General features: G+C 39.6%; 1 protein-coding gene across 1 annotated transcript; it reads right to left on the minus strand.

Moving 5' to 3' along the window:
• Positions 1-481: 481 nt before the first annotated feature.
• Positions 482-27075, minus strand: CLUL1 (clusterin like 1; the record flags this gene model as incomplete). Its single annotated transcript, XM_081252336.1, has 7 exons — positions 482-670; positions 5208-5422; positions 14062-14199; positions 18120-18552; positions 20469-20636; positions 25659-25807; positions 26970-27075. 7 exons carry the CDS (start codon positions 27073-27075, stop codon positions 482-484), a joined length of 1398 nt encoding a protein of 465 aa, XP_081108462.1.
• Between the last annotated feature and the right edge of the window lie 549 nt (positions 27076-27624).

The raw sequence follows: 27624 nt of genomic DNA on the forward strand, positions 1-27624 counted from the left end.
AATGGTTTCATAAGACTTACTGAGCATATTTAGCCATAATCTTTTAACCATTTCCTTGTTTATAGACGTTCAGATTGTTTTTAACATTCTAAATAATTTTGCAAATATAGATCTTGGGGTAGGAACTTTTATTCAAATTTAGATTTATTCCTTCTGATTGATTCCAGAAGTGGAATTAATATATCAAAAAGAAATTTTATGACTCTTGATATGTATAATTGAATAGCTTTTCAAAAAGGCAAAAACAGTTTATGTTCCCGGCAATAACATATGGGAATTCTCATTTCATCACATCCTATCAGGGTTTTTTTTAATTTGCAAATTTAATAGGCAAAAATTGCTATCTTGCCTTAGTTTTCATGTCTTTGATTATTAATGAGGTTGAATATATTTTCAAGGTATTTTAAAACTAGTTTTGTCATTTTTCCCTTTTATGAATCATCTATTCCTGTTGACAAGCATTCCTAATCAAGCACTCTGCTTACCAAGATTTAAAATGTTCCTTAAAATGCTGTACAGCTTTGGCCAGCATGTAGCTAATGAAGTTAGAACTCTCAGCACTTTCTTCATGAGGGATGGTGAGTGTGAAATTAGGGGAAGGCAGAATGCTTACCTCTGTCATCGTTACATCTCGTTTGGAAAAATTTCCTTCATGAACACCTGGAACTACCTAAGAAGAAGGATTATACAACAAAAGATTACTAAATTCCAGCACACATTCAGCATTAATTTAATACCACATTAGTCAGGATAGGCTAAGTTGTGCTGAGGTAACAAATTAGCCCCAGCATTCCAGTGGCTTCTTATAATTTATTTCTCACTCATGTTACATGCCCATCACAAGGGCTCTGAACCACCTAGATGCTCAGGACCCTGGCTGAGAAAGGAACATCATCTCACATGTGCTGTAGCACATGTAATAACGCACAGCTTTCTTTACATCCTCAGCAGAGAAAGAGAATGGATAATCACACACAGGCTCTTCTCTATCTCAGTCTAGAAATAACTCTTTTCATTTTTGTTCCCATTTCATTGGCCAGAACTTAACACATGGCACCACTTAACTGCAAGAGGAGCAAGAAAGTGTGAGTGAGCGGATGGAATATTTGGTGAGCGCTACTGTCTGTGTCACAAATACTAATGTGATGTACCAAGTTTTGTACTGAGTTTCCACAGGAAATTTACAATTTATGGCTGTATGTGTGATTTTTGTAAGAACCAGTCATCTGAAATGCATGTCGTTTACTTTCTTAATGAGTTCTCAAGGGCATATACTTTGATTTTAATAATTTAAATGAAACTGTAATGACATGCAACTTGATGTAACCATAAGAGAACTATTTTGGGGCTTCCCTGGTGGCACAGTGGTTAAGAATCTGCCTGCCAATGCAGGGGACACGGATTTGAGCCCTGGTCCGGAAAGATCCCACATGCTGCGGAGCAACTAAGCCCATGCGCCACAACTACTGAGCCTGTGCTCTGGAGCCCGCGAGCCACAACTACTGAGCCCCTGTGTCGCAACTACTGAACCCCGTGTGCCTAGAGCCCGTGCTCCACAACAAGAGAAGCCACTGCAATGAGAAGACCGCGCACTGCAAAAAAGAGCAGCCCCTGCTCGCCACAACTAGAGAAAGCCTGCACACAGCAACGAAGACCCAACGCAGCTAAAAATAAAATAAATAAATTTATATAAAAAAAACTATTTTGAAAATGTGTTCAAATAAATTTCCCTATCAAAAAAATTAAGCAGAATATTAAGAAGCCAAATTAACACTGGTGATTTCTTAATTCTAGTTTATAAAGCTAACATAACTTTCCCCCTTTTCCTTTTGATACATATAACACACATAAAAACTGCATAAAGCGTTTACGTCTAGTTCAATAAACAATTATAACGCTAACATGTAACTACAACCTAAAAAGCATAACTTTTTTCACCTGCTGGAATTTGTATATTGTTTTACAAAAGATTCCTCTTCAGCATGTGCTGTTTTACAAATTTGCACTTTCCATTACATGATGAACTAAGAGCTGTTTAAAGAAAAATAAGTTTTACAAGCGGTTCAGCAAAGTGGTTAAGTCCAAGGATTCTGAAGAAAAGCTGTTTGGCCTTGAATCTCAGTTCTACCAGTTACTAGCTGTGCGACCTCAGACAAGTTGTTTAACTTCTCTGTACCTCATCTGAAAAATCTGTAAAACAATCATACTCATCTTATAGGAACACAGAGTATTAAATGATCTAATACACGGGAAAAGTTCTTAGAACATTGCCAGATGAATATTGAGTGCTCTTTAGCAGTGATTATTATTAGAAAAATGTATCATTGAAAACCATAATTTTATTTCCTATGGAGTTTTTTGTATAGAAGTGTCTTTGTTATCAATACCATACATTTTAGTTAAATCAGTTAATGTTACTCAGAGCCACTAGAATGGAAGCAAATTGAAACATAGAATGGAAATCCTGACGACGATAAAAACAGTTAAATATTGGCTCTACTTTTCTAAAGATTGAAAGCACTGCTAAAATTTTTCTTAAAATTTTATTCTGGGCTTCCCTGGTGGCGCAGTGGTTGAGAGTCCGCCTGCCGATGCAGGGGACGCGGGTTCATGCCCCGGTCTGGGAAGATCCCACATGCCACGGAGCGGCTGGGCCCATGAGCCATGGCCGCTGAGCCTGCGCATCTGGAGCCTGTGCTCCGCAACGGGAGAGGCCACAATAGTGAGACACCGGCGAACCGCAAAAAAAAAAAAAAAAAAATTTATTCTTTCCCTCATTCCTTACAAGAATTTTTCCTCTTTAAACTAAAAGTCTATATTTGTGAGAATGATCAAATATATCACATTATTTTACTCTCCTAGGGAATGATCTATCTAATGAAGTAATAGAGAGTCAGCAGGAATTGATAGTGGCTTTCAAAACCTTTTGACTATGGTCTACAGTTATAAACACATTTGTCATCATGACTCAAAAACACACATTTCTTAGAAAACAAACTTATGGTTACCAAAGGGGAAAGGCAGCGGAGGGATAAATTAGGAGTTTGGGATTAACAGATACATACCACTATATATAAAATAGATAAACAACAAGGACCTACTGTATAGTACAGGGAACTACATTCAATATCTTATAATAACCTGTAATGGAAAAGAATCTGAAAAAGAATGTATATATAAAAGAATATATTGACATATATATAACTGAATAACTTTGCTGTACACCTGAAACTAATGCAACATTGTAAATCGACTATACTCAAATAGAAAAAGAAAAAAAACCACATCTTACATATAAGTTATACACATATATAAACACACATCATGGAAATGAAAGTTCCATGACATATGCATCTGACTTATTAAATGCAATGCACTCTAATATTTTTTCTTCTGGTGTGTCCTATTCTGCTTTTGTTTGTTTGTTTGTTTAATGTGCTGGTTGTGACTCTCTAAACTTATTTCTCAAACTACAACCTTGTACCTTAAAAGAGATTGAACCACTAGGATACAGAATGTCTTAGGTCAGATTGCCTAGAAGCCGAGCCTGAGATTCTGACACAGTTATTTATTAAGGGTGCTTTCAGTAAAACTTTTAGGGGGATGAGGCGAGCAAGATAGAGAAGAGGGAGAAGCTAATCTGGGAGGTGGCCTTCAGGTGACCTCCAGCCTCAGCCTGACCCTGCAGGGAGCTCTGGAGCATAAGTGGCCCCAAGGACAACCCTTTGGAGAAGGCTAGGGGTGAGCAGTTAGCAGCAGCACCAGTTGGAGTTGGTAAAGGGATCCCGGGGGACTGTTAACATTACATGCTACACAAAATATTGTACCTTCAATTGCTCTGCCGGTGATTTTTGTATCTGGGTCTTTCTAGGAGCCCACCAATACCAACCTCATCAGAAATCACTTGCCTGGTGCATCGTATATTAATGTAATATGGTGTGTGAAGGGGGTGCATCAGGGAAGAAATTCAATCACTATTTTATGTTATGCAACAGGAGTTATTGATTGCAAGTGGGAGACATGGTATAAGTGCAACTTAAGATGGCAATGTTTATATGTGAATGTTAATATATAACTGTGGGGCTTCCCCGGTGGCGCAGTGGTTGACAGTCTGCCTGCCAATGCAGGGGACACGGGTTTGGGCCCTGGCCCGGGAAGATCCCACATGCTGCAGAGCAACTAAGCCTGTGCGCCACAACCACTGAGCCTGCACTCTAGAGTCCGTGAGCCACAACTGCTGAGCCTGCATGCCACAACTACTGAAGCCTGCACGCCTAGAGCCCGTGCTCTGCAACAAGAGAAGCCACCGCAGTGAGAAGCCTGCACACCGCAACAAACGGTAGCCCCCGCTCACTGCAACTAGAGAAAGGCCGCGCACAGCAATGAAGACTCAATGCAGCCAAAAATAAATAAATTAAAGATAAATTAAACAAACAAACAAACAAAATATATATATATATAACTGTGTTTAATTTTCAAGGTAAGTCAGTACCTTGAGTATAAGGAACTTATACTCATTGTTTTACAGACATCAATTTTAAGGTAGCTATTATTATTCCCATTTTCCAGATGGAAAAACTGAGGCCTAGAAAGATTACAGAACTTTCCCAAACTTATTCAGCTGGTAAGTTTCAGAGTCAGCCTTTGATCTCAAGTTGCTTTACCTGAAAGTTTTCTCCCTTAAAAACTACATTGGCGGGCCTCCCTGGTGGCGCAGTGGTTGAGAGTCCGCCTGCGGATGCAGGGGATACGGGTTCGTGCCCCGGTCTGGGAGGATCCCATATGCCGCGGAGCGGCTGGGCCCGTGAGCCATGGCCACTGGGCCTGCGCGTCCGGAGCCTGTGCTCCGCAACGGGAGAGGCCACGACAGTGAGAGGCCCGCATACCGCAAAAAGAAAAAAAAAAAAAAAAAAAAAAAACTACATTGGCCAGGTTTCTTCACAGTTACTTGTATCTGCACTACAGCTCTAAGCAGAATTAGCCATCTCTGGATTAGAAAGTACTTTGTGTTTTAAATTGGTTTTCTTTATAGAGTTTCTTGTTTTCTAAAGACCATGCACAAGTCAGCCTGAGTACAATCACAATGGAAGTATGAATATCCTTCTAGAGCCTGTTTTCAAATTCAGATGTAATTAATAAGTAAATTAACAGAAAAATCAATGTATGCACACTTAGTCTCCATATCTGCTCTTGAGTCTCTCCATTACCTTTATGAAATTGAAGATGTTCTCGGTTCCTAGGGTCTGGTTTGCCAGTTCTGTCACCCAGCCAAACTGCTCTCTCATCTTCTCCATCAGATATGTAGTGTCCTCCAAGTGATGCTGGGTCATCTGGAGAACCTGGGCATATTGCTGATTGGATATGTTGACCAACTCAAGGGCCTCATCTACTTTTGTGTATAGTTTAGGAACATCAGGACAGTCTAGCAAAGAAGAAAGTAACATGGTAAAGAAAAAGGTATGTGGGACTTGGAGTTGGGTGTTGTGGATTTAAGTCCCAGCCCTTAAGCTTTCTACTTCCAGCCTTTTGACCTTGAGTGAGTTTTCAGCCAGGTACAATCGGCATGAATGAAATAACACTGCAGAATGCCTGCTCACAGAGCCAGCATACACTGAAGATTTAAAATGTTCCTTTTCCTTGTCTTCCTTTCCATAGTGTCTCTGAAGGTCATTAGGGCTGCTCACTTATACTCTCATCAGGACACATGGGAGATTGCACTTTTCTGCCACCTGGAAGTTGAGCATGGCCATATTCAAAGTGACGTGTCTTACTGCTGGAGGAATCCTTTAAGAATGGTTTAGGATTTATCACCCTCCCTCCCCTGACAGTGGAACTAGTTTTGCTCCATATGGTGGAGGCTCCATCATCCTGAGTGAGGAGATGTGCAGCAGAGCTCCCATGCAAGCTGTAATTGACAAGACACAGAGAGAGAGAAAGAAACCTTTGTGTTTATAAGTCACTAAGATTCTGCAGCTCTGTGTTATTATTGCACAACAGTCCTTCTGAACTGAAACAGGGTTAAAGGAATTTATAAAGCTGCGCTGATGAGCATCTTGATACTGTGTAAAGATTATTTATCTGCAGACTACAGAAGTGTCTATGTGTTAGGGCATCTGGGATCATAAAAGATTGTTATTGTAGAAAAAGATCACAGGCTCTTTCGACTATGTCTTCTGCTGTTTACTAAGAAATCATGCCTTCAGGAAGATAGGGGTGGGGGAGAATCCACCAACCAGAAGCTAGGTGACTACCTCATCTCAAGTCTTAAAAATCAGTTACTGTTTCTTTTTGGGATGTAGATATAATGCAAGATCCTCCAGCCTTCACACTTTTCCAAAAATTGTGTTGGGATCTTCAGGAGAGGGAGACCTTTGTACTTGCAGGTAAAAAAATTTGCAATAGTGTACATTTGAAAAGTAATTCCAGAAAATATTTTGAAAACAAAGAGAGTCACAGTTAACAAAATACAGTGTACATTTGAAAGGAGATCCAGATACTGTTTTAAAATGTCTTCATTTGCAAGTTTAGAGTTGTTAACTTTTAGAATAGTGGTGTAGTTTTTTTTTTTTTTAATTATGGGGGAAGAAGGTGGTGACTTCCCTCATGATATTAGGCAAGGAGAATTCTACAAGGGACACTCATTTACTCTTTTAGAGAGTGGAAAAAGATTTCCTTAAAATAAAGGTGAAACTATGTGCAAAACACAATCGCATGAGAAAGGAAAAAGTAAAACTATCTCTATTCATAGATGACATAGTCATGTATACAAAAAATCCTAAGGAATACATACACACACACACACACACACAGCTATTAAAGGTAATAAGTCAGGGCTTCCCTGGTGGTGCAGTGGTTAAGAATCTGCCTGCCAGTGCAGGAGACATGGGTTCGAGCCCTGGTCCGGGAAGATCCCACATGTTGTGGAGCAACTAAGCCTGAGTGCCACAACTACTGACGCCCGTGTGCCCTAAAGCCTGTGCTCTGCAACAAGAGAAGCCACCAGAATGAGAAGCCTGCGCACCTCAACGAAGAGTAGCCCCGCTCACCAGAGAAAGCCTGCCTGCAGCAACGGAGACCCAATGCAGCCAAAAATAAATAAATAAATAAATTTTGTTTTTAGAAAAGTAATAAATCAGCAAGGTTGCAGAACACAAGATCAATATATGCATATCAGTTGTATTTCTATACACTAACAATGAAGAATCCAAAAATGAAATTAAGAAAATTCCACTCACAATAGCATAAAAAGAACCATATGCTTATGAACAAATTTTTTAAAAGAAGTGTAAGACTTGTATTGAAAACTAAAACACACTGTGAAAAAAAATTAAAGATGACAAATAAATGGAAAAACATCTATTTTCATGAACGGGAAGACTTAATATTGTCAAGAAGGCCATACTCCACAAATTGACCTATAGATTTAATGCAATCCCTATCAAAATCTTAACTGCCCTTTTTGTAGAAACTGACAAGCTGATCCCAAAATTGACATGGAAATGCAAAGGATCCATAATAGCCAAAACAATCTTGAAAACGAAGAACAACATTGGAGCACTCACACTTCCCAATTTCAAAACTTACTACAAAGTACAATAATCAAGACAGTATGAGGGGCTTCCCTGGTGGCACAGTGGTTGAGAGTCTGCCTGCTGGTGTGGGGGACGCGGGTTCAAGCCCTGGTCTGGGAGGATCCCGCACGCTGCGGAGCAACTGGGCCCGTGAGCCACAACTGCTGAGCCTGCACTCTGCAACAACAGAGGCTGCAATAGTGAGAGGCCCACACACCGCAATGAGGAGTGGCCCCTGCTCACTGCAACTGGAGAGGGCCCTCGCACAGAAACGAAGACCCAATGCAGCCAAAAATAAATAAATAAATTTATTAAAAAAAAAAAAAGACAGTATGGAATTGGCATAGGATAGATATATGGACAAATGGAAGAGAATTGGGAGTCCAGAAATAAGCCCTTACTTTTGCTGTCCATGAATTTTCAACAAGAGTGCCAAGACAATTCTACACGGGAAAGAATAGTTTTTCAACAAGTGAAACTGAGACAACTGGATATCCAATTGCAAAAGAAAGAAGCTGGATCCCTACCTCATACCATATACAAAAATTAACTCAAAATGCATCACAGACTTAAATGCAAGAACTAAATATATAAAACTCTTAGAAGAAAGCATAAGCATAAACCTGTGTGACCTTGGATTGGGCAATGGTTTCTTAGATATGACACCAAAATAAAAAAGAAAAGAAATAAAGTAGACTTCATCAAAATAAAAAACTTCCATGCTTCAAAGGACATCATCAAGAAAGTGAAAAGACAGCACATAGAATGGGAGAAAATATTTTCAAATAATATATCTGATGAGTGTTTGGTATCTAGAATATGTAAAAAAAACCTCTTACAACTCAACAATAAAAAGACAAATAACAAAATTAAAATATGGACAAAGAATTTGAAGACATTTCTCCAAAGAAGACATGCAAATGGCCAATAAAAACATGAAAAGATGCTTGATATTATTAGTGATTAGAGAAATACAAGAAAAAATCACAATGAGATACCACTTCACATTCACTAGGTTGGCTAAAATAAAAATGATGGGCAATAACAAGTGTTGTGAAGGATGTGGAGAAATTAGAACCCTTGTACATTTCTGTGAGAATGCAAATGGTAATCCACTTTGGAAGAGAGTTTAATAGTTCCTCAAAATGTTAAACATAGAGTTACCATATGACCCATATATATTTCATGGTATATACCCAAGAAAATTGAAAACATATGTCCAAACAAAAACTTGTACACAAATGTTCATAGCAACATTACTCACAATAGCTAAAAAGTAGAAACAAACCAAATATCCATCAGCTAATGAGCAAATAAACAGAATGTGGTATATCCATATAATGGAATATTAAGCAGCCATAAAAAGGAATGAAATTCTGAGAGATGCTACAGTATGGATAAACCTTGAAAAAATTATGCCAAGTTAAAGAAGTCAGTCACAAAAGACCACATATTGTATGATTTCATTTATATGACATACCCCGAATAGGCAAATTCAGAGACAGAAAGCAGATTAGTGGTTGCCAGGGGCTGGGTAAGGGAAAGGGGCAGGGAATGGGAAATGACAGCCAATGAGTATGGAGTTGCTTTTTTGGGGTGAAAATGTTCTGGAATTAGATAGTGATGATGGTTATACAACTTTGTGAGTATATTAAAAAACACTGAATTGTATACTTTATGGTATATAAACTATATCTTAATGCTGTTACTTAAAAAAAAACACTCACATGATCAGTGGGACCCACAGTACCTTAAGGCATTTTTTTAGTCACCATATAGACATGAGAATGAGTGTTTCAAGAAAAGGAAGAAAGAAAACCCACATTTAACAGGTGTCTCTTATGAAATGTGACAATATGCATCTATTAGCTTTTGTTGCACAACAAAAATATATTTATTATTTCTCATGTTTTTGTGGGTTGGTTGGCCTATTCTTATGTCTGAGCTAGCTCAGTTGGGGCTGGATGGTCTAGACCCTCACATTTTGAGGGTTTCAGCTGGCATGGCTGGGACTTTTCATCTTCCAGAAGGCTAGCCTGGGCTTGATCACGCAGTGGTGGATAGGCTTCCAGTAGCAAGAGAGGACAACTTTAATTCACAAGCACATTTCAAGCCACTCACATTTGCCAATATCTTGTTGCTTAAGGAGAGACCCATGGCCGAGCCCAGATTCTCAGGTTGAAAAAACAGACTCCAGCTTTTGATGGGAGGAGCTGCAAAATACTGTGGCTCTTTTGTCTTTAATCTAGTGTGCATGTATCACCTTCTGCCTGTGAGTTTCCAGTTTATACCTGTGGTTGTCAAGCAATTATTAATATTGCCTACATCACTTTCAAAAGAGATCCAGTTTAATTGATAATTATATGGTCTCATGTAACAGAAACTGGGCTGGAGACAGATATTCCTTGGTATAAATTCCATGTGCCTACCTCCTATATTAAGAAATAAAATATAACCCAAACAGATGAACCCCCACTGTGACCATTCCACATCAAACTCCTTTATCTTGAAACTACTATTTTGAATTTAGGTGTATACATCTAGTACCAGTAACTGGTATGGGAAAAGAGCTACTTACAGTGAGTCCATTTAAAATTGGGACCAAAAATGTATGGTAAACAATGAAAAAAAAAAGATTTATAATGTTTTGGAACATATTTCATTTATCTTATATTTTTCAAATATAAGATTATAATTACAGCTGTATGCTTAGCCTTAGAACAAAGAATGAGTCAAATGTTGATAAAAGAGGCAAAATCATTGTTTGACAAAACATACAAGAGTTGTTTGTAAAACACTGGAAGCAACTTAAATGTGCTTCAGCAGGAGAATGGATAAATTGTAATGTGCTTACACAGACTAACATACAACAATGAATTCGTGAAATTAGAACCACACGCATTCACATGACTAAATCTCCCAAACTGTACTGAGTGAAACACCAAGGTGCAAAAGAATACATAAGCGATAACATTTATACTATTAAGAAATATTATCCAAAACTTGGAAACAATGCAGAAGAGTGGCTGTGTGTCCTTTCAATGTCACACACAGTACTGTCTAAGAGGTCCACCCAAAGATTACTTAATTCTCTAGGGAAATGATCCTTTGTTGGATTTACTATTCACTGTTGATTCGGGCCAGACTCCACGAAATTAGATGTAAATTACAGATTGAAAAGTTGCAAATAATTTTTGTTGAGTAGAGACAAATTATTTTGGTCTGATAGAAATCATAACTGCAAAAGTTACAGTTTTATTGCCCTTCAGTACATTAACTAGTTTTATATCTAACTTTGCAATCTTACTTCAACATTCTGTCTATCCTTGACTGTAAATACTTCAGTCTCTCCTGTACTCCTTTAAACCAGCTTAATCACTCTGCTCATTCCCTTATTAATGGAATAAATCAATCTTTTTTTTTTTTTTTTTTTTTTTTTGCGGTATGTGGGCCTTACGCTGTTTTGGCCTCTCCCGCTGCGGAGCACAGGCTCCGGACGCGCAGGCTCAACGGCCATGGCCCACGGGCCCAGCCGCTCCGCGGCATGTGGGATCCCCCCGGACCGGGGCACGAACCCGTGTCCCCTGCATCGGTAGGCGGACTCTCAACCACTGCGCCACCAGGGAAGCCCGGAATAAATCAATCTTAACATGCTCATTTTGTACTTGTATGAGTCATATTTTTAAGCTTAAAAGTTATACTTTGACAATATAAAAACTAAAAACATGTAAAACATTGCTATGTATGGTATACGTGTGTATGTGTGCTATATATAAACATATGATAAAAGTATAAAGAAACACAAGGAAAACAACAAGGTCCTACTGTATAGCACAGGGAACTATATTCAATATCCTGTGATAAACTATAATGGAAGATAATATGAAAAAAGAATGTATATATATATATATATATATATATGTATAAGTGAATCACTTTGCTGTACAGTAGAAATTAACACATTATAAATCAACTATATTTCAATAAAATAAATTTTTAAAAAAGAAATACAAGGAAATAATAAGCACCAAATTCAAAATAGAAGTTTCCTACTGTGTGGGGAATATAGTCAGTGATGGTGACAAAGGTGGTTAAAAGTTACAAACTTCAAGTTATAAGTTAGTACTAGGGATGTAATATACAACATGATTAATATAATTAACATTGGTATATGTTATATATGAAAATTGTTAAGAGAGTAAATCCTAAGAGTTCTCATACAAGGAAAAAATGTTTTTCTTTTTAAAAAAAATTTTTACATGAGATGATGAATGTTTACTAAACTTACTGTGTTAATCATTTCACGATGTCAAATCATTAAATTTATAAGTGCTGTATGTCAATTATGTCTCAATAAAACTGGAAGAAAAAAAAACCCAAAATGATTTCCTTATAAGGGGATAAAGAGGATGTGATGTGGAAGGGGCACAGCGGGGGCTTCATCAATTTTGGTAATGTTTTATTTCTTCATCTAGTATAAGGCACATGTGTTTCTATTATTTTATTCTATATACATCTATCATAAAATATAAGAGTTTAAATTGTATGGGAGGGCTTTCCTGGTGGTGCAGTGGTTCAGAATCTGCCTGCCAATGCAGGGCACACGGGATCGAGCCCTGGGCCGGGAAGATCCCACATGCCCCAGAGCAACTAAGCCCGTGTGCCATAACTACTGAGCCTGTGCTCTAGAGCCCGCGAACCACAACTACTGAAACCCATGTGCCTAGAGCCTGTGGTCCGCAACAAGAGAAGCCACAGCAATGAGAAGCCCACGCACCGCAACAAAGAGTAGTCCCCACTCACCGCAACTAGAGAAAGCCCGCACGCAGCAATGAAGACCCAAAGCAGCCAAAAAAAAAAAAAAAAAATTGTATGGGAGCACATTAGGACAGCCTTTCCTCTGTGTTTTACCTTTGCAGCAATCAATTTATACTGCATGTATACTGTGTGATGATGTATACTGATTATTTGATATGTTTATACTGTATTATCTGATTTCTTATATATTATTTTTCTTTTTTCAGTTTGTTGAGAAATAATTCATATACATCACTGTATAAGTTTTAGGTATACAACATGATGGTTTGGCTTACATATTCACAATATATTCTGAATTGATTACTGTTGTGGGTTTAGTTAACATCCATCATCTCATACAGATACAATTAAAAAGAAAAAAAATTATCTTTGTGATGAGAACCTTTAGGATCTACTCTCTTAACAACCTTCCTATATATCACACAGCAGCTTTAGCTATAGTCATCATGTTGTACATTACAGCCCAAGTACTTATTTATCTCGTAACTGAAGTTTGTACCTTTCCTTCACCTTCTTCCAATCACTTCCCACCCACCCCCATCTTCTCTATTATCTTATGACAATCAGGGAGAGATTATTCTTCAAAGCTTTTAACTGGAAGTTAAAGATAGTTAATGATACATAGGTGGCATGTTTGAGTGGGGCTATTTTTGTAAGAGGTCAGTATATTAGTGTATATTTTTCTCTTGTAAAAACTTCTGTTGTCTGTATGCAACCTTGTAACTGTGACTTGAAAAACAAACACTTGAATAATGAGAATCATGAGTACTTCAGACATTTTATTTAATCCTCAAAACACCTGTGTGAAGTAGCTATATTAATTTCATTTTCCAAATGATGAAACAGAGCTGCAGAAAGTCACCCAGGGAGCAATTCTGAAGAAATAAGACCCTCATCTGCTCTAATAAAAAGGTCCAGTTTATATTCAATCTCTTGCTCCAAATCTTAGCCACATTTTTTAGAATTTCCTTCCCTTAGGGCTTTGGCAAGGTAAAAAGCAGAAGCACAGGAATCAAAAGCTCTTCTTGGATTTTGCAAGAAAATTTGCGTTCAGACCCTAGCGGATGGGAAGTGACTTCAGCTGGGGAGGGGAAGGGACATGGGGGTTGGAGGAAAGGCGGAAGGGCCGGTGGAGAGAATTTTTCACCTGGGGAAGCAAAGAAAACCGCTCTTGGTCAGATCTGGGAGGAGGCGAAACGCGCTGCTCAGGGCTTGGTAGGAGAAGCTACTATCTGTATTTAAATACTAATTAGTAATTAACCCACCATCTGGAAAGAGTTAATGCCACTTGAAAAAAAACTTACTTGGCTAAAAATTTGCTTACACATTTTGAAGATTTCTTCATGGGTGGTTTTCTTTCTCTGCAGTAAGAAGAAAGAAGTTGCCCTAATTTGCTCTGAGTTCTCTTTTGCACTCAAGAGTGTTCGCTTGGTCTTTAACCATAAAAATTTTTCACGGGAATAATGAGGGAATTTTTAAAAGGGGAAGTGTAAGTTGACCTACTTTTGAATAATAAACGTTTATAAACCTGCCCTGAACACCCCCAGACGGCAATGAGCACGCCAAAAAGAGCTTGAAGGGAAGCAAATGAATTCACGATGCCTGTAAAAGTGCGATTTGAGACCTCTGACCAGAATACAATCGAAACCCTGAGAACATAATAATCATTTACCTTCCCGTAGGTAATCCTGACATTTTTGGCATCTTGCGTGAAATTGGAAACATTCCGACGAGTTCTGGCGAAGTTCTCCGCACAGCCCTCGGCCCCGCACAGGCAATGCCGTCCTGCTCAGGCCGCCGTGGGCGGAGTCTGCAAGTAACAGCATTTTCACATCAGTGTCGTTAGAGAGTTTGAACTTTAAAGGCATGGATAGAATGTCATTTCTCTTTCTAACCAGCACTTGCAAAATTTTTGTTCTGTATTCAATCGTAGGAGTGCATACTGGTGCAACCAGTTGCTAGGACAATTTGGCATCTATTAAAAAGTGCATGTATCCTTTAATCCAGCAGTCTCATTACTGTCATTATTACTCATCATTACTATTATTACTACTTGCTTCCCCCAAACCCCACTCCCCACACAGAGGTTAATGCATATAATTTTATTTTCAGGAAGGAATCATGAGGAATTATTCATAGTAACTCTACTGGAAGAGAGACTTGATGGGGTGGGAGAGGGCAGCTTTCATTTCTTTTGTTCCTTTGTATATTTAAATTATTTTAAATTTAGTGTGTCTTATTTTTATCATTATTATTTCTGATATCATTGGGGTTAACTAGATAGGGAATTGTAAGCCACTTTTCTCTTTGGGCTTCTATTAAAATTTTTTCTAGTAATTATTTTAATTTTTTCAAGCTGTAATTCGAATGTGTATTGGAGTTCCAAAGATATTGGAAATGTCTGTTTCTTAAACTGGGTGGTAGGTATTTATTACTATTCTTTTTGCGTTTCACATATATAACGTTATAAACAGTAGGTCAAAGATTTAGGAAAACATCTAAAGCAGATCAACTTTTAAGAAACTTTTTTTTCCCCCTGGAATAATTAACCATCCATATAAAAATGATGATGTAAAAAGAAGTCATCCAAAAAAAAAAAAAGAAGTCATCCAACAGCAAATTGACAATTGCCAATTGAGTGTTTCACATTAGGAAAATGTTTTATTAATTTTTAACCTGATGATATTCTGTTATATTAAATCCTTGATGTTAAAAAATGAAACATTTCGAGATAAATTGTGAAGTTTACTGGGACTTCCCTGGCGGTCCAGTGGTTAAGACTCTGCTTCCACAGCAGTGGGGCAGGGGTTCGATCCCTGGTCAGGGAACTAGGATCCTGCAGGCCGCGTGGCACAGCGAAAAGCAACAAACAAAAAATGTGAAGTTTATTGTTTAAAAACCTACGAGGCATTTGCTAGATCCTCTGGTGGGTAAGGCAGCCATCCCCTTTGTTGAATAGAAGTCATTTTCTCCCATTCCCTATAGATTTAGTGGCATCTCCTCTCACCCCAGAGAACCCCTGTGAGTTCTACTGTAGAGCAACTCTGCATTATGTGCTGTTAATTTTGTCTTCTCTCTTAGACTCTGAGTCCTTTGAGAGAAGGGATTTGGTCTTGTCATTTTAATCTTGTCATTCTTCCATAACTTCCTCTGTCATTTCTCTTACGATATGGTAGTGTAATTGTTCACTGACCTGTTTTTCTTTCTCTGGACTAAACTCCTAAAAGTTAGGAGCTGTGTCATCTGTGTCATAATCATTGCTTATTCACAGCATCTAGACGAATACCTGGTATATTCAAGGATGGCAAATTGAGGGCTATATGAACCAATTCCCCATGCTATACTCATGAGAGTAGCCCATCGCCTACCTTTGGCTATGCCAGAACAGAGCCTGAGGACCCTTCTAGGCAGTTACTTCTAGTAAATCATCTACCCTCCCAACTTTCCTGTTTCCCCCATAGAAAAATTAAGGACAGCAAAATTCTCCAGGGCAGGATTAAAACCCAGAACTCCCAGCTCCCAGCACCCAGCACTGTGTGAAGCTACTACACCACAGTTTTTTTGAATGGATCTCATCTATTCTCTCCAGGGATTTGTAAGCCAAGAGAGGACAATTGCAAAAGCTATCTTATTCTGTTTCAACAGATTCAGCAACTGAAGTCTGGAAAGAACAAAGTAGGAAAGAAATTCTTTCATATGGAGACTAAAATGAAACAACACTCAATAAAATTTAAAAATATATTAAACAAGATATTTTATATTTTTATCACCTTTTTCCTTTTAACAGTGTTCATTATTCAATTTTAGCTACTTTTCTAATTTTGGCTCTTAGGATGATCATGACAAATAAAGCCTATCTGTGAAGGCTGCCAGATACATAGTTTACACTCAGAAGATATTAACCACTGTAACTGACAGGAGGCAGCTTTCCTATTGCTATTGTAACAGATTCCACAGATTTAGTGCTTTGAACAACATAGATTATTTTACAGTGCTATAGGTCAGAAGTCTGAAGTGGGTCTCAGTGGGCTAAATGAAGGTGTTGGCAGGGCTGTTCTCTTCTGGAGGCTCTAAGGCAGAATCCATTTCCATGCCTTTCCAGTGTCTGGAGGCCACCCGCCCCACCACCCCACCCCACCCCACCCCACCCCACCCCACCCCGCCCCTTGGCTCCTATTCCCCTTCCTCTATCTTCAAAGCTGGCAAAGTAGGGACAAGTTCCTCTCATGAGCCTGTCTCTATTGATTCTTTTCTGCCTCCTTCTTCTACTTTTGGGAGCCCTTGTGATTTCATTGGAGCCACCTGGACAACCCCAAATACTCTCCCTATTTTAAGGTCAGCTGATTAGCAACCTCAATTCCATCTGCAACCTTACTCTCCCCTGCTGTGTAACCTAACATTTTCACAGGTTCTGGGGATTAGGATTTGGGTATCTTTGGAAAGCTATTATATTATTCTGCCTACTGCAAGGGGCAAAGGTTTATTCTCATTAGGTGGATTTTCTAGGGGCAATAGGTTTATTCCTCACCTACCACCAGTCCAGAAAAGTGATGGAAACCACACGCAAATACCCCACAGCCCCTGCCTGCCTATTTTTGATAAACTGTCCTCATGTACTCATCTGGGAAGAGAATCTCTCCTCTGTTGAGCTTGCTGTCTGGTTAGGGTAGGGACACTGGAGAGAGAAGAGTATAAAGGTGTAACAAAGGCTTTTTTGGTTTGCTGTTTTGTTTTTGTTTTTACTTTCTGCACTTGCAGGGGACCCTGGATCTCCAGATTATCACTGAGGTGATGGTGGTGCAAGGAAGGAATTGACTAGTTTAGATTCCTCATGTAAGTGGGATATAATATTTGTCCTTCTGTGTCTGGCTTATTTCACATAGCATAATGTTCTCCAGGTTCATCCATGTTGTCACTCCTGGCAGGATTTCTAGAAGGAGCCCATTTCATTTTCTGTTAGAGAAGAGCATCCCTGTCCTTGACTTAATGTTCCAGAGAGATAAGTCCAAGGAAACACAGATTCTACCTGTGGCCCACACGGCAACTCTCATTTCTGAGATGCTGACTCCCAGGCTCTCCACAGAAGCCCAAAGAAGTTACCTCCTTCTGCCTTAACAACATAAAGCAGCATTGCTTTTTCCAATATGGAATATCAGAGGGCGTGAGTGGTATTGGAAGAAGGTGATTATTATCATTTACAGAAATTTCTACAGTCTTGGGTTTGTCTCTGAGTATTTTCTCTGGTTTTGTGCATAAATGATGTGATCTAAGGGATTACAGTAGTGACGCAGAGGAGGTCATGGAAGGTACTAAATGTGACCTGGTTTTACATAGCACTAAGCTTTCTTCCCAAACTGGAAGTTGAGGAGCCTGGACTGATTTTAAAGAAACCCCATGATGTTCAGGCAGAATAGAACCAAGCATCTGCCTGAGTTTTAATAAAGGAGGCAACTGTCTTTTTCAAGTTCTCACCTTACCAGCATTTTCTTTTTCAGCTTTGAAAATTTGCTTTAGAAACAGAGAACAGCCCCACAGAGCTCTCAAAAAAGACGGGGGAAGGCTAGTGTTTGGCAGACCTCAAAGCTTTTTCTAAGAGGCTGTGAGACTTTGATTATCCATAAACCATCACTCTCAGAAACATTGTACAATGACTTAGAGATGGCTACCATTTCCCAGGTTAAATAAAACTCAACTTTAGTATAGATATCTAAATAATCTTTTAATACTTGCCTTTGTCTTGTTTTGATAAATCCTCGATTGCCTTCAGCATCTCAGTAAATGTTGCACTGACACTTTGATAAATAGAGAGACTGAAATTACAAAACAGCTGGAAGAAGCTGGGAATGTCCCAGCTTTGCACAGGATGTGCTTTTTTTGCTGGCTCTTTGGAAAAAGCTGGAAAAAAGTAAGGCTCCATGAAGTCTGTATCTGACATGAAATATGATTGAAAAGCCTGGTCAAATTTTTGCTGCATCTGTTTGAAGACGTCAAAACTCCTGTTATAGAGAAATCCCACATCCACAGTCAGTTGGCTGAACATGTTCTCTATCTGGGTCAGTTGTGCATCTTCCTCAATGAACTTCTCACCGATGGGAAGGTCTTTTTCATTATCTTCATGGAAAGGAAACAGAAACTGATATATCTTCCTGAAAAAATGTTCAAGCTGCAGGGTAGGATGGGGGACAGAAATGAAATAAATTAATTTTCTTTTGGACTATTTTTTTATTGTGAATTTTAATGTCAACTTACAAGTAGTCATTCCAAATCAAGAATAGTTCTGGGCAAACTAGGAAAAGGTGATCCACTTTAAGATAATTTATTAACATTCATGTACCTGGCTTTGACTTTGACTATGGAAATAGGGTCCGAAGTTCCTCCTGGTTTCTGTTTGCCTACCAAGGCCTAAGAAGGCCAAGTTTTCAATATTATTGACAAGCCACAGTCCTGATGTACTGGTGGTGGTTGTCATGCATGGTTTTAGACTGTGCAGCCTGAAAACTGTGAAGAAGGCTCTTGTCTTTCACCTCTGCCTTAGTGCCTTAGTTCTTTTTTTTTTTTTTCCTTCAGTGGCATGCCATTTGTGTCTTTATGCTCTCCTCTTTCTCATCTCATAAATTAGTCCAGGGAAAAGATCAATACATTCATACTGAACTACAGATGCTTAATACAGCTAAATAGGTTACTTCGGGATGTTACATATTACCAGTGATCAAAGCCCTCCTTGGCTGTAGTCAAAGAAATGAAGCTCTAATTATAGAATTTCCTATTCAGGGGGAGATCTTCCAGCAGTCACACCATGTACTACTTCATCTATGTGACACATAAGTTCATGCCAGAACATAGTTGCCCTTGTATGATAGTGATATGACCCTGTTGTATGTTTTGGAACATAGCAACCATCGAACATCACTGTGGGAGCACTCCCCACCCCTGCTCAAGGGCTGTTCAAAGAATTCTCCAGGGATTATTAGAAGACTCATGCCTTTCTCAAAAAGTAATCTGGGTGGATCATCTGCCTCTCCCTCGGCCGGCTTCTGTTTACCTGAACCCAGCCACAAAAATGAAACTTTAAAGGCCCAAGAAATTGTCATAAGGTCACACAAAAGGCACAGATAGGAATGGTCCCCAAAGCTCCTGACTTCCAGCCAGTGCTCATTCCAGTTTACTCTGGTATGTTAGAGAGTGGCTATAAAAATAGAGCAGATGCAATTAACAGTGGAGGCAAATTAACTTGGCATATGAATTATCCTAGGGGTTGTTCCTTCTGTAATTGGGGTTGGCACTGCCAAGACAGGCGCAGACTCTGATTACTGCATGCTCTGATATGGAGAGGGGAATTTCTCTGCGTTGCATACCCAGCCCACTTCTTGAAGGGGAAGGGAAATTCAGACCAAGAGAAGAGGAGTCTTTTATGGGTCAGAGCTCATCCTATTCAGGTCACCACCCTCTGTGATTCCCTCTGCCCAGAAGAGAGCCAAACGGGACAAAAAAGAAAATATGCCAGTCCTACAGGACGTGCATGGATGGGGGTAAAGGGGACGTGAATGTGGGCAAGTGTGTGCACGGGCATGTGTGTGCTGCCACAAGAGGGCAAGCCCATTGAAGGAGAGACTCAGGAGGCAGAGGACGCCTTCAAAGGCTTGGCCTCCAGAGAAAACATTAAAGCAGGTTGAAATCAGAGACTATAATACTATTATTCAAAATGCAATTCAGCAAACATTTACTGAATGCCTACAATGCTTAAACGAAGGCAGATAAGATATGGTTCCTGCCCTCAAAGAATCTAGTGGGAACCTGTCCATAAATAACAAATACAAGGCAGAAAGAGTCAGGGTATTTCTGAGAGATACACACAGTGTCCTGAAAGGGAGGGACAAGCACTGGATGGCTGTTCTAACTTAAAAATTATATATCCACAAGTGATTCATACATAAGCATGAATGCTAGATTCTAGGTTGCAAAGGGCCAATATCAGATCATCCATATCTATTCTAAATATTAACATAAGTTAATTTTTAAAAGTAAGCTGAAGCACATACCTTAAGAACTTAGAAATCTTGAGCTCTATTTTTCCCTTACCTTGTTTTTCATAGAGGACCAACTGTTTTGGCAGGTTGCATAAAATCTCATGCAGTTACTTTCCAGGCAAGATTTGCATTCATCCCAGGAACCTGTCAAAGACACCTGGCATAGCCTTTCTTCCTCTTCTAGATGTTCTTGAACTTCATTCATAAGTTTCAGGGCCTCCTAATTAAAAAGTAGAAACACACACCCTATGTCCATTTCATGACTCTATGTGTTGTACCTTAGTTGATTTCACTCTTTACAAAATGTGCGTATTCTAAACTAAACCTCTGGGAGTTCCCTGGTGGTCCAGTGGTTAGGACTCGGCACTCTCACTGCCAAGGGCCCGGGTTCCACGATCCCTGGCTGGGGAACTAACATCCCACAAGCCCTGCAGGGCAGCCAAAAATTAAAACAAAACCAAAAAATACTAAACCTCATTCCTTCTTCAAGCCCTTAGCGTCTGACAGATCTACGCTGAAGCTTTCTGTTAACTGAAGAGCACTGCTTGACCTCTACTGAAGACCGGGCAGTTCTTATTCACCTGTTCATTCGTACAGTCAATAGCTGTTTATTGAGTGCTTCCTATGGGATGGACATTCGCTCCCTGTGGGTGAAGCAACAATGAAGACACAGCCCCTACTCTGCTGAATGACTGTAACTGATCTGTTTACTTGTCTGTCTTCACTTCTGGTCCTTAAAGGATGTGGAAGATGTGTTTTTAAGGCTTACAAAGTTGACACATTTATTTCCTTCATGTATGCTGCTTTTAATTTTTGTATGTTCTTAAACACGGCAAGGAAGCACAATTCTTGTGTATCAAATCAAATCTTGTATATCAAATTCCTATGTACTATATATCACAATTCTTGTAGTGAGTTGCATTCTAATGTTGCATTCTGAGGGGCTTCGTTCTTCTCATCCACATTCCAAGCACTCCCCCTTGTGGTGCCTGCTGTACTCGGCCAGCTCCCGTCCAGCAGAAGCGACACCTGTCCCTGAGAACGTCAACCCTGCCCCCAGAGCTCCCCCCAGGCCAGCCCCACATAGACCCCCACCCCCACCCCGTCTCCCTGCAAGTGTGGGCTTCTGCAGACCGGCTCCCTCCAGGCCTGAGAAGTAGTTCAGGGGATTTAGGGGATATAATGGACCTGTCGGTAAGGAGAAAGCCTCAGAGTGGATGAAGACTCCCTTAAGTGAAAAAAAAAACACGAGGGAGCACAATTTCTAACACCAATGTAGTATGCACTTTTACCTATAGGAAAAGAAAAAGAAATCACCCTTTCCTGGCATATTAAGTCCAAAGAAACACCTGGGCACTGACAATCCCCCCACATTTCCTCTGCAGGGCTCGGATTTTTCAGCTGCCCTCATGGCAGGATTCTGGGGCTAAGCTGGGTGTCATTTGCTATGTCCCACATAAGAAACCTGGCAGGGCTCCAGTCTGCCAAATGCACCTCATGATCCAGACAGGTTTAACTTGTCTCTTTGGGCTTTGCAGAACAATTTTGGAATCCTACAACTTCTCAACGAAGGTTGCCTCACCAGGATGGGCAACAGTACTGCCCAGATTTTCTCAATTAGTCTTTTAAATATTCTGCCCATTTTCACTATAAACCAAAATCCCAATATGTCCAGTTACAAACTACACTCACTGTGGACCCTTGGGCAAATTATTTAACATCTCCGAGCCCCTGTCTCCTTCTTAGCAAATAGGAATAACTGTAGGATCTACCACTTAAGGTTTCGTATTAAGTGAGATGAGCAAGCAAGGCACATAGTCCGAAATCATCTGATTTCCTTCCACTCACCTCCAAGAGTGTAACAAGAACCAATGACCAAATCACATGGCCCAAGTTTTGGTAACAACTGAAATGTTGCCATGGAGGAAGTAGGTCTCTGGTTCAGGAATGCCTTGTCCATGCCTTCTGCTTCCCCCTAAATGTCCCACCCAGTGATAGATTCCATACTTAGAACTCTCTTCCTGCAGTTCAAAGTCCCGCACAAACCTGGATGGGGGTGAGGGGGGTGGGGAATCACTTGAAGCTGCTTTAGGGTTTCCCACTTTAGTAAGAGCAAGTTTCAGATGCTTCCACTAAATATAAATAGGGAGAAGCTGATGAGGAGGATCGAGATTACACTGGATCACCTGAGGATGGGATGTGTTTTGTTCTGGGAGACTTGGGGGCACCCACCCCATATTTGTCAATTCGTAATTTGTGTGAAGTATCCTTTATTTTAGATTGAAAATAATTTTAGGAAGGGAGACTCAGGGTTAAACAGGTTTTTCCTTTTTTAAATGAATTTTTAAATGAGTACCCAAACCTTAAGAGTATAATTCAATGATTTTTTAAAAATAAAATAAGTAGGTCTTAAGAAATAATAAAAATTCTACTAGCTCCTGGGATTCTTCAGGGTCAGAAATGGAACTAACACTTGCTAACCTGACCCACACCAAGCATTCTTTCCACAGTATGTGCTCCCTCCTTGGCTTTCCAGGAGGCCCGGGGAAAGGGAGAAAAACAGAAAGTCACTGGGTCTTCCACAGGCACAGCGCCAGTGGACTTTCTCCTGGGTCAGTCATGACAGGGTTACAACACTGTAAAGCAACCATACTCCAATAAAAATTTAAAAAAACAACAACAAACATTAATTAACATCTCAAAACTCAGTTTCCTTAGCTGTAAAATGAAAGTGATGGTTTACTCAGATGTTGGAAGGACTGCAGGTGATAATGTGTTTTATAAAGGGCCTGTGAATGATATCTAGTGTGGTTATTCCCGGTGGCCAGACTCACAAGCCCACCAGGGAAGAACACAGCTAGAGGGGCTTCCACATTTTCCTCATGAGGAGCTGGTTTTCATTTCCTCAAGATCTTTTGATCTCTGCCAAAAGGGAGGAGGGCTTCCAGCTGTTGGTCAAGCAATCTCCTTTCCCCGACAGGGACCCTGTGCAGTGCAGGGAGAGGGATGGCTGCAAAATCAACCAGCTGGTGACAGGCTGACTACAGCTTTGGGGTCCCAGCCTGTGGTGTAGCCCTGCTCCAGTGGATCAGGGGACACCCAGTGGCCACCGTGAATTCCAGCAGCTCCGGAGCTTGGTAACCCCCAACTTTATAGGTCTACAGGTCTAGGTGTAGATCAAGGTCTAGAGAAGAGATATTAGAACTTGTATTTGTGTTTTTTAAATTTAAAAATCAACTATGGAAAGGAGAAATGGGGAGTTGTTTAATGGGTATAGAGTTTCAGTTTTGCAAAATGGGATGAATTCTGGAGATTGGTTGTCCAATAATGTGAGTGCATTTTTAAAAAAATATTTCTTTATTTATTTGGTTGAGCCAGGTCTTAGTTGCAGCTCGCTGGTCTTAGTTGCGGCATGCATGTGGGATCTAGTTGCCTGGCCAGGGATCAAACCCGGGACCCCTGCATTGGGAGCATGAGTCTTAACCACTGTGTCACCAGGGAAGTACTGTGAATGTATTTAATATTATTGAACTGTACTCATAAAAGTGGTTAAGATGGCAAATCTTATGTTATGCATATTTTACCACAATTAAAAATGTTTTGTTCGTGCCCCGGTCCAGGAGGATCCCACATGCCGTGGAGCGGCTGGGCCCGTGAGCTATGGCCGCTGAGCCTGCACGTCCAGAGCCTGTGCTCCGCAATGGGAGAGGCCACAACAGTGAGAGGCCCGTGTACCGCAAAAAAAAAAAAAAAAAAAAAAAAAATTTCATGAAAATAAAATTTAAAAGTAATTTACTCCCAATTTTAAAATTTAAAATATTTTCCAAATTATTTTTGTTATAGTTTTGATATCCTCTATAAGAGTATGTTGGAAAATAAATTAAAAAAAAATTTAACTGTTCTGAGTGTTATGTTAATGGTTAATGATATTAAACTATGAGCCATGCAATGTCTATAATTTAGAAATGTACTGAGCTTTATACTGTAACATATGAACAGTTTTTAATATGGCCCATAGACACTTGAATATAATGTATATTCTCCATTGATAAGATACATAGTTTGGACAACAACTATTAGGTAAAGGTATTTGAATTTAAAAAATTGATGAGGCTGATGTACTATTTCACATGCACTGGTGCTTGTGTCAGGCCATTGTGTGTGGCCAGCTGTGCGTGAGGACCCTGTGGAAGAGACACTGGTTGCCTCTCTCTTTGTTCACTTGGAGCCAATTGCAATGACTTGCCATTTAAGAGAACTCGGGTAAGTGATGTTTTTTAACTACTTTTAACTAAATCTGCCCTCACAAAATGAACAGGAGGCTTTAAAAGTTTCTTGAAAAAAACCGCCAGCAGATTAAAAAATATGAATAACTTAAGCTCAGGTAGATAAGAAGCAAATGGCAGGGCTGCCACTTTTTCATTACAAACTCTTTGGCCTTGTGTCAGTAAAAATATGTTGATCTAATCAGATTTGGCAATAAGCTAAAAAATTTTCAAAATATCTAGATTATTTGAAATATGGACTTAATCTACCCAAGCTAATGATGATCCCTAAATGCATTCTGTGCCTTGAGATAATAACGGTAGCAATTCACATGTCTAATTTAATAAATTAATTAAAATGCATATATTCAGGAGTGGATGCTAACAGTAATTATGGTAATAGGGATGGGAAAGAAAAAAACTTTGGAGGCCACTGATGTAGCCAAAAACTCCTACTTTTTTTTTTTTTTTTTTTTGCGGTACGCAGGCCTCTCACTGTTGTGGCCTCTTCCGTTGAGGAGCACAGGCTCCGGACGCGCAGGCTCAGCAGCCATGGCTCACGGGCCCAGCCACTCCGCAGCATGTGGGATCTTCCCAGACCGGGGTACGAGCCCGTGTCCCCTGCATCGGCAGGTGGACTCTTAACGACTGCGCCACCAGGGAAGCCCAGGGAAGACACTTTTGACACAATATCCCAACTCAAAAGGCACCAATAAAGCATTTTTAAGAAAGCAGCACTTCCCAAACAGAGCCGAATCCCCCAAATTCCCGAGTTTGGAGTCCTTCGAAGGCCTAATCTACAAGGAATATGTTCTTTGAAGAAATCTGAAATTTTCTTCAAGCTCTTCCTCCAATAAGGGCTGCTCTCCAGAAAATCTATGATTAGGGTAAATAAGTAATTCCTCCAGTGCACTCAGACATGCACTATTTATGGTCCAGATATAGTTAAGGACAGGTATGATTTTCAATGACTGTACCTGCTTTTCTTCTCTGCATTTCTTCAGGGTTCTCATTAGGTTGCTATGTTCCTCCTCTCTTCTTTCCATCAGGATTTTCATTTGCTTCATGCCAGTCAAAGCCTTCTTCACCTCTTCATCTATATCTATCTCCCCAGCCTTGGAAAAACCTAAAAGATTACTATGTAGTTGTAGTTTTTTCCTGTGAGATCTGATCAGATTACAATGTATCAGAACACAATGAGTTCACCAACTTTTCATGTTCCCCCAGCAGAGGCTTAATTGTTTTTTTTTTTTTTAACAGCATCAAACTTTGAAAGCAGATCACAATGATTTGGGCTGTCAGCTGCCACATGGACACGGCTACCACCCGGGTGATACCTTCTGTTCCTCACTTCTGAACTTCTAGCCAAGTCAGAGTTCATTAAGCCTATTCTTATCATTTTCCTCAGGGCCTGTTTTCATTTATCCAATTGTTTTTCTTTCCCTTAAAACTCAAGTGTGTTTATATTAGAAGAAAACATTGAATTTTCTTCACAGACAATTTATATTAAATGCCCAACTGGGAACCTTAAACAGAGTGAACAATTTCCTTTTCTTTCAGCTTCAGTTACCTTCCCAGGAGGCATAAAACCTAGAAAGCATCTTGTATAATGCAAGATTCTTTAATAACATACTGGACATCTCTTACACCCCTTTAATAAGCCTTTAGTGAGTATGAAATTCATGATTTGTCATTCTCTCTTCACAATAGCCAATGTGGCCACCAAAAGAGCTTAATCTGGTCTCCAAATTTAATTACAGATCCCCAAAAAGAAACATTTAAACTGATTTATTTTCCTAACTGTTAAGTACTCAAAGCATATCTCATCAAGCAAAGGCCACAAGTTAATGAGCACAGACCAACCAGATTCAATATCATTATAACCCATTCTTTCACTATCTCAAGAATAACTGCATGGATTACTTTAATTGTTTAAATTTTTCAAATGCTAGAAAAGAATTTCACTGTTCATTAAAACTGTGCTCAGAGGACACCAAACATCTGGATGAGACCAAGCAATGCAACCCAAAACGTTGGCAACTTTTATCTCTGTGATGGCAAACATCTGGATATGTGGACCATTCTCAGAGACGCATTTGGAATTTTCTATTTTTATCCAGATGCTTGGCGTCTTGTCTACTTGGCTTAAGTGCCTGGAGAACATCTCACCGTGAAACTAGAGGGCATCCTGAATATGGTTATCTCTCAACTGTAAATCACCGTAAATGCCAGCAGGACATGCAAACAGGCACACGGGACACAGCACAGATAAAGAAACCAAACATTACCCTTCAGGCCTCCACGGATAGCAGTTTTGTCCTTCCAAGTAGGTGCACAGTGACAATCTTTCAACCACAGCAGATACACAATAAACACCAAGAGTGGCAGCTTCATGTTTCCGCTGTGACTGCAAAGGAAAAATAAACCTGCATCAAATGCCTTAGGTTAAGTTAGTTTCTACTGGCATCAACTGAAAACACATGGTGATCCGAAGCATTTTTCTGTCAGTTTTTCTTTATGACTTTAGACAATGTATGCTGATATGGCTGAGACATAAGGAAACCTGAAATCTAAATAAATTTTTTAAAAAGACAGCCCAAGTCCCTATTTTGTTTACATTCTTCCTGACAGTTAAATAAGGTCATCATCTAAAGCATTTGAAATTTAGGGCAACCAATAGCATGGATAACAGTCCCATAGAATCCAAACTATATTTTATTTCCTTGTCAACAGTAAATATCCCCAAACACAGAATTAGATATGTCAAAGGGACTGTTTTTTTTCAAAATTCAGAGCCCACAAGTAAGTTTTAACCTAAATGGTTTACTACTTACTTTTTTATGAAAGCCAAAACCCCTCAGATTTTTCTCATACATCTTATAAAGTCCATCAGGATGTGTGAATCATGCACAGTTAAATTTGTTTCTTCTCAGATAATAAATT

This window comes from Mesoplodon bidens, assembly GCF_964165515.1.
Source record: "Mesoplodon bidens genome assembly, chromosome: 13".
Lineage (NCBI taxonomy): Eukaryota > Metazoa > Chordata > Mammalia > Artiodactyla > Ziphiidae > Mesoplodon > Mesoplodon bidens.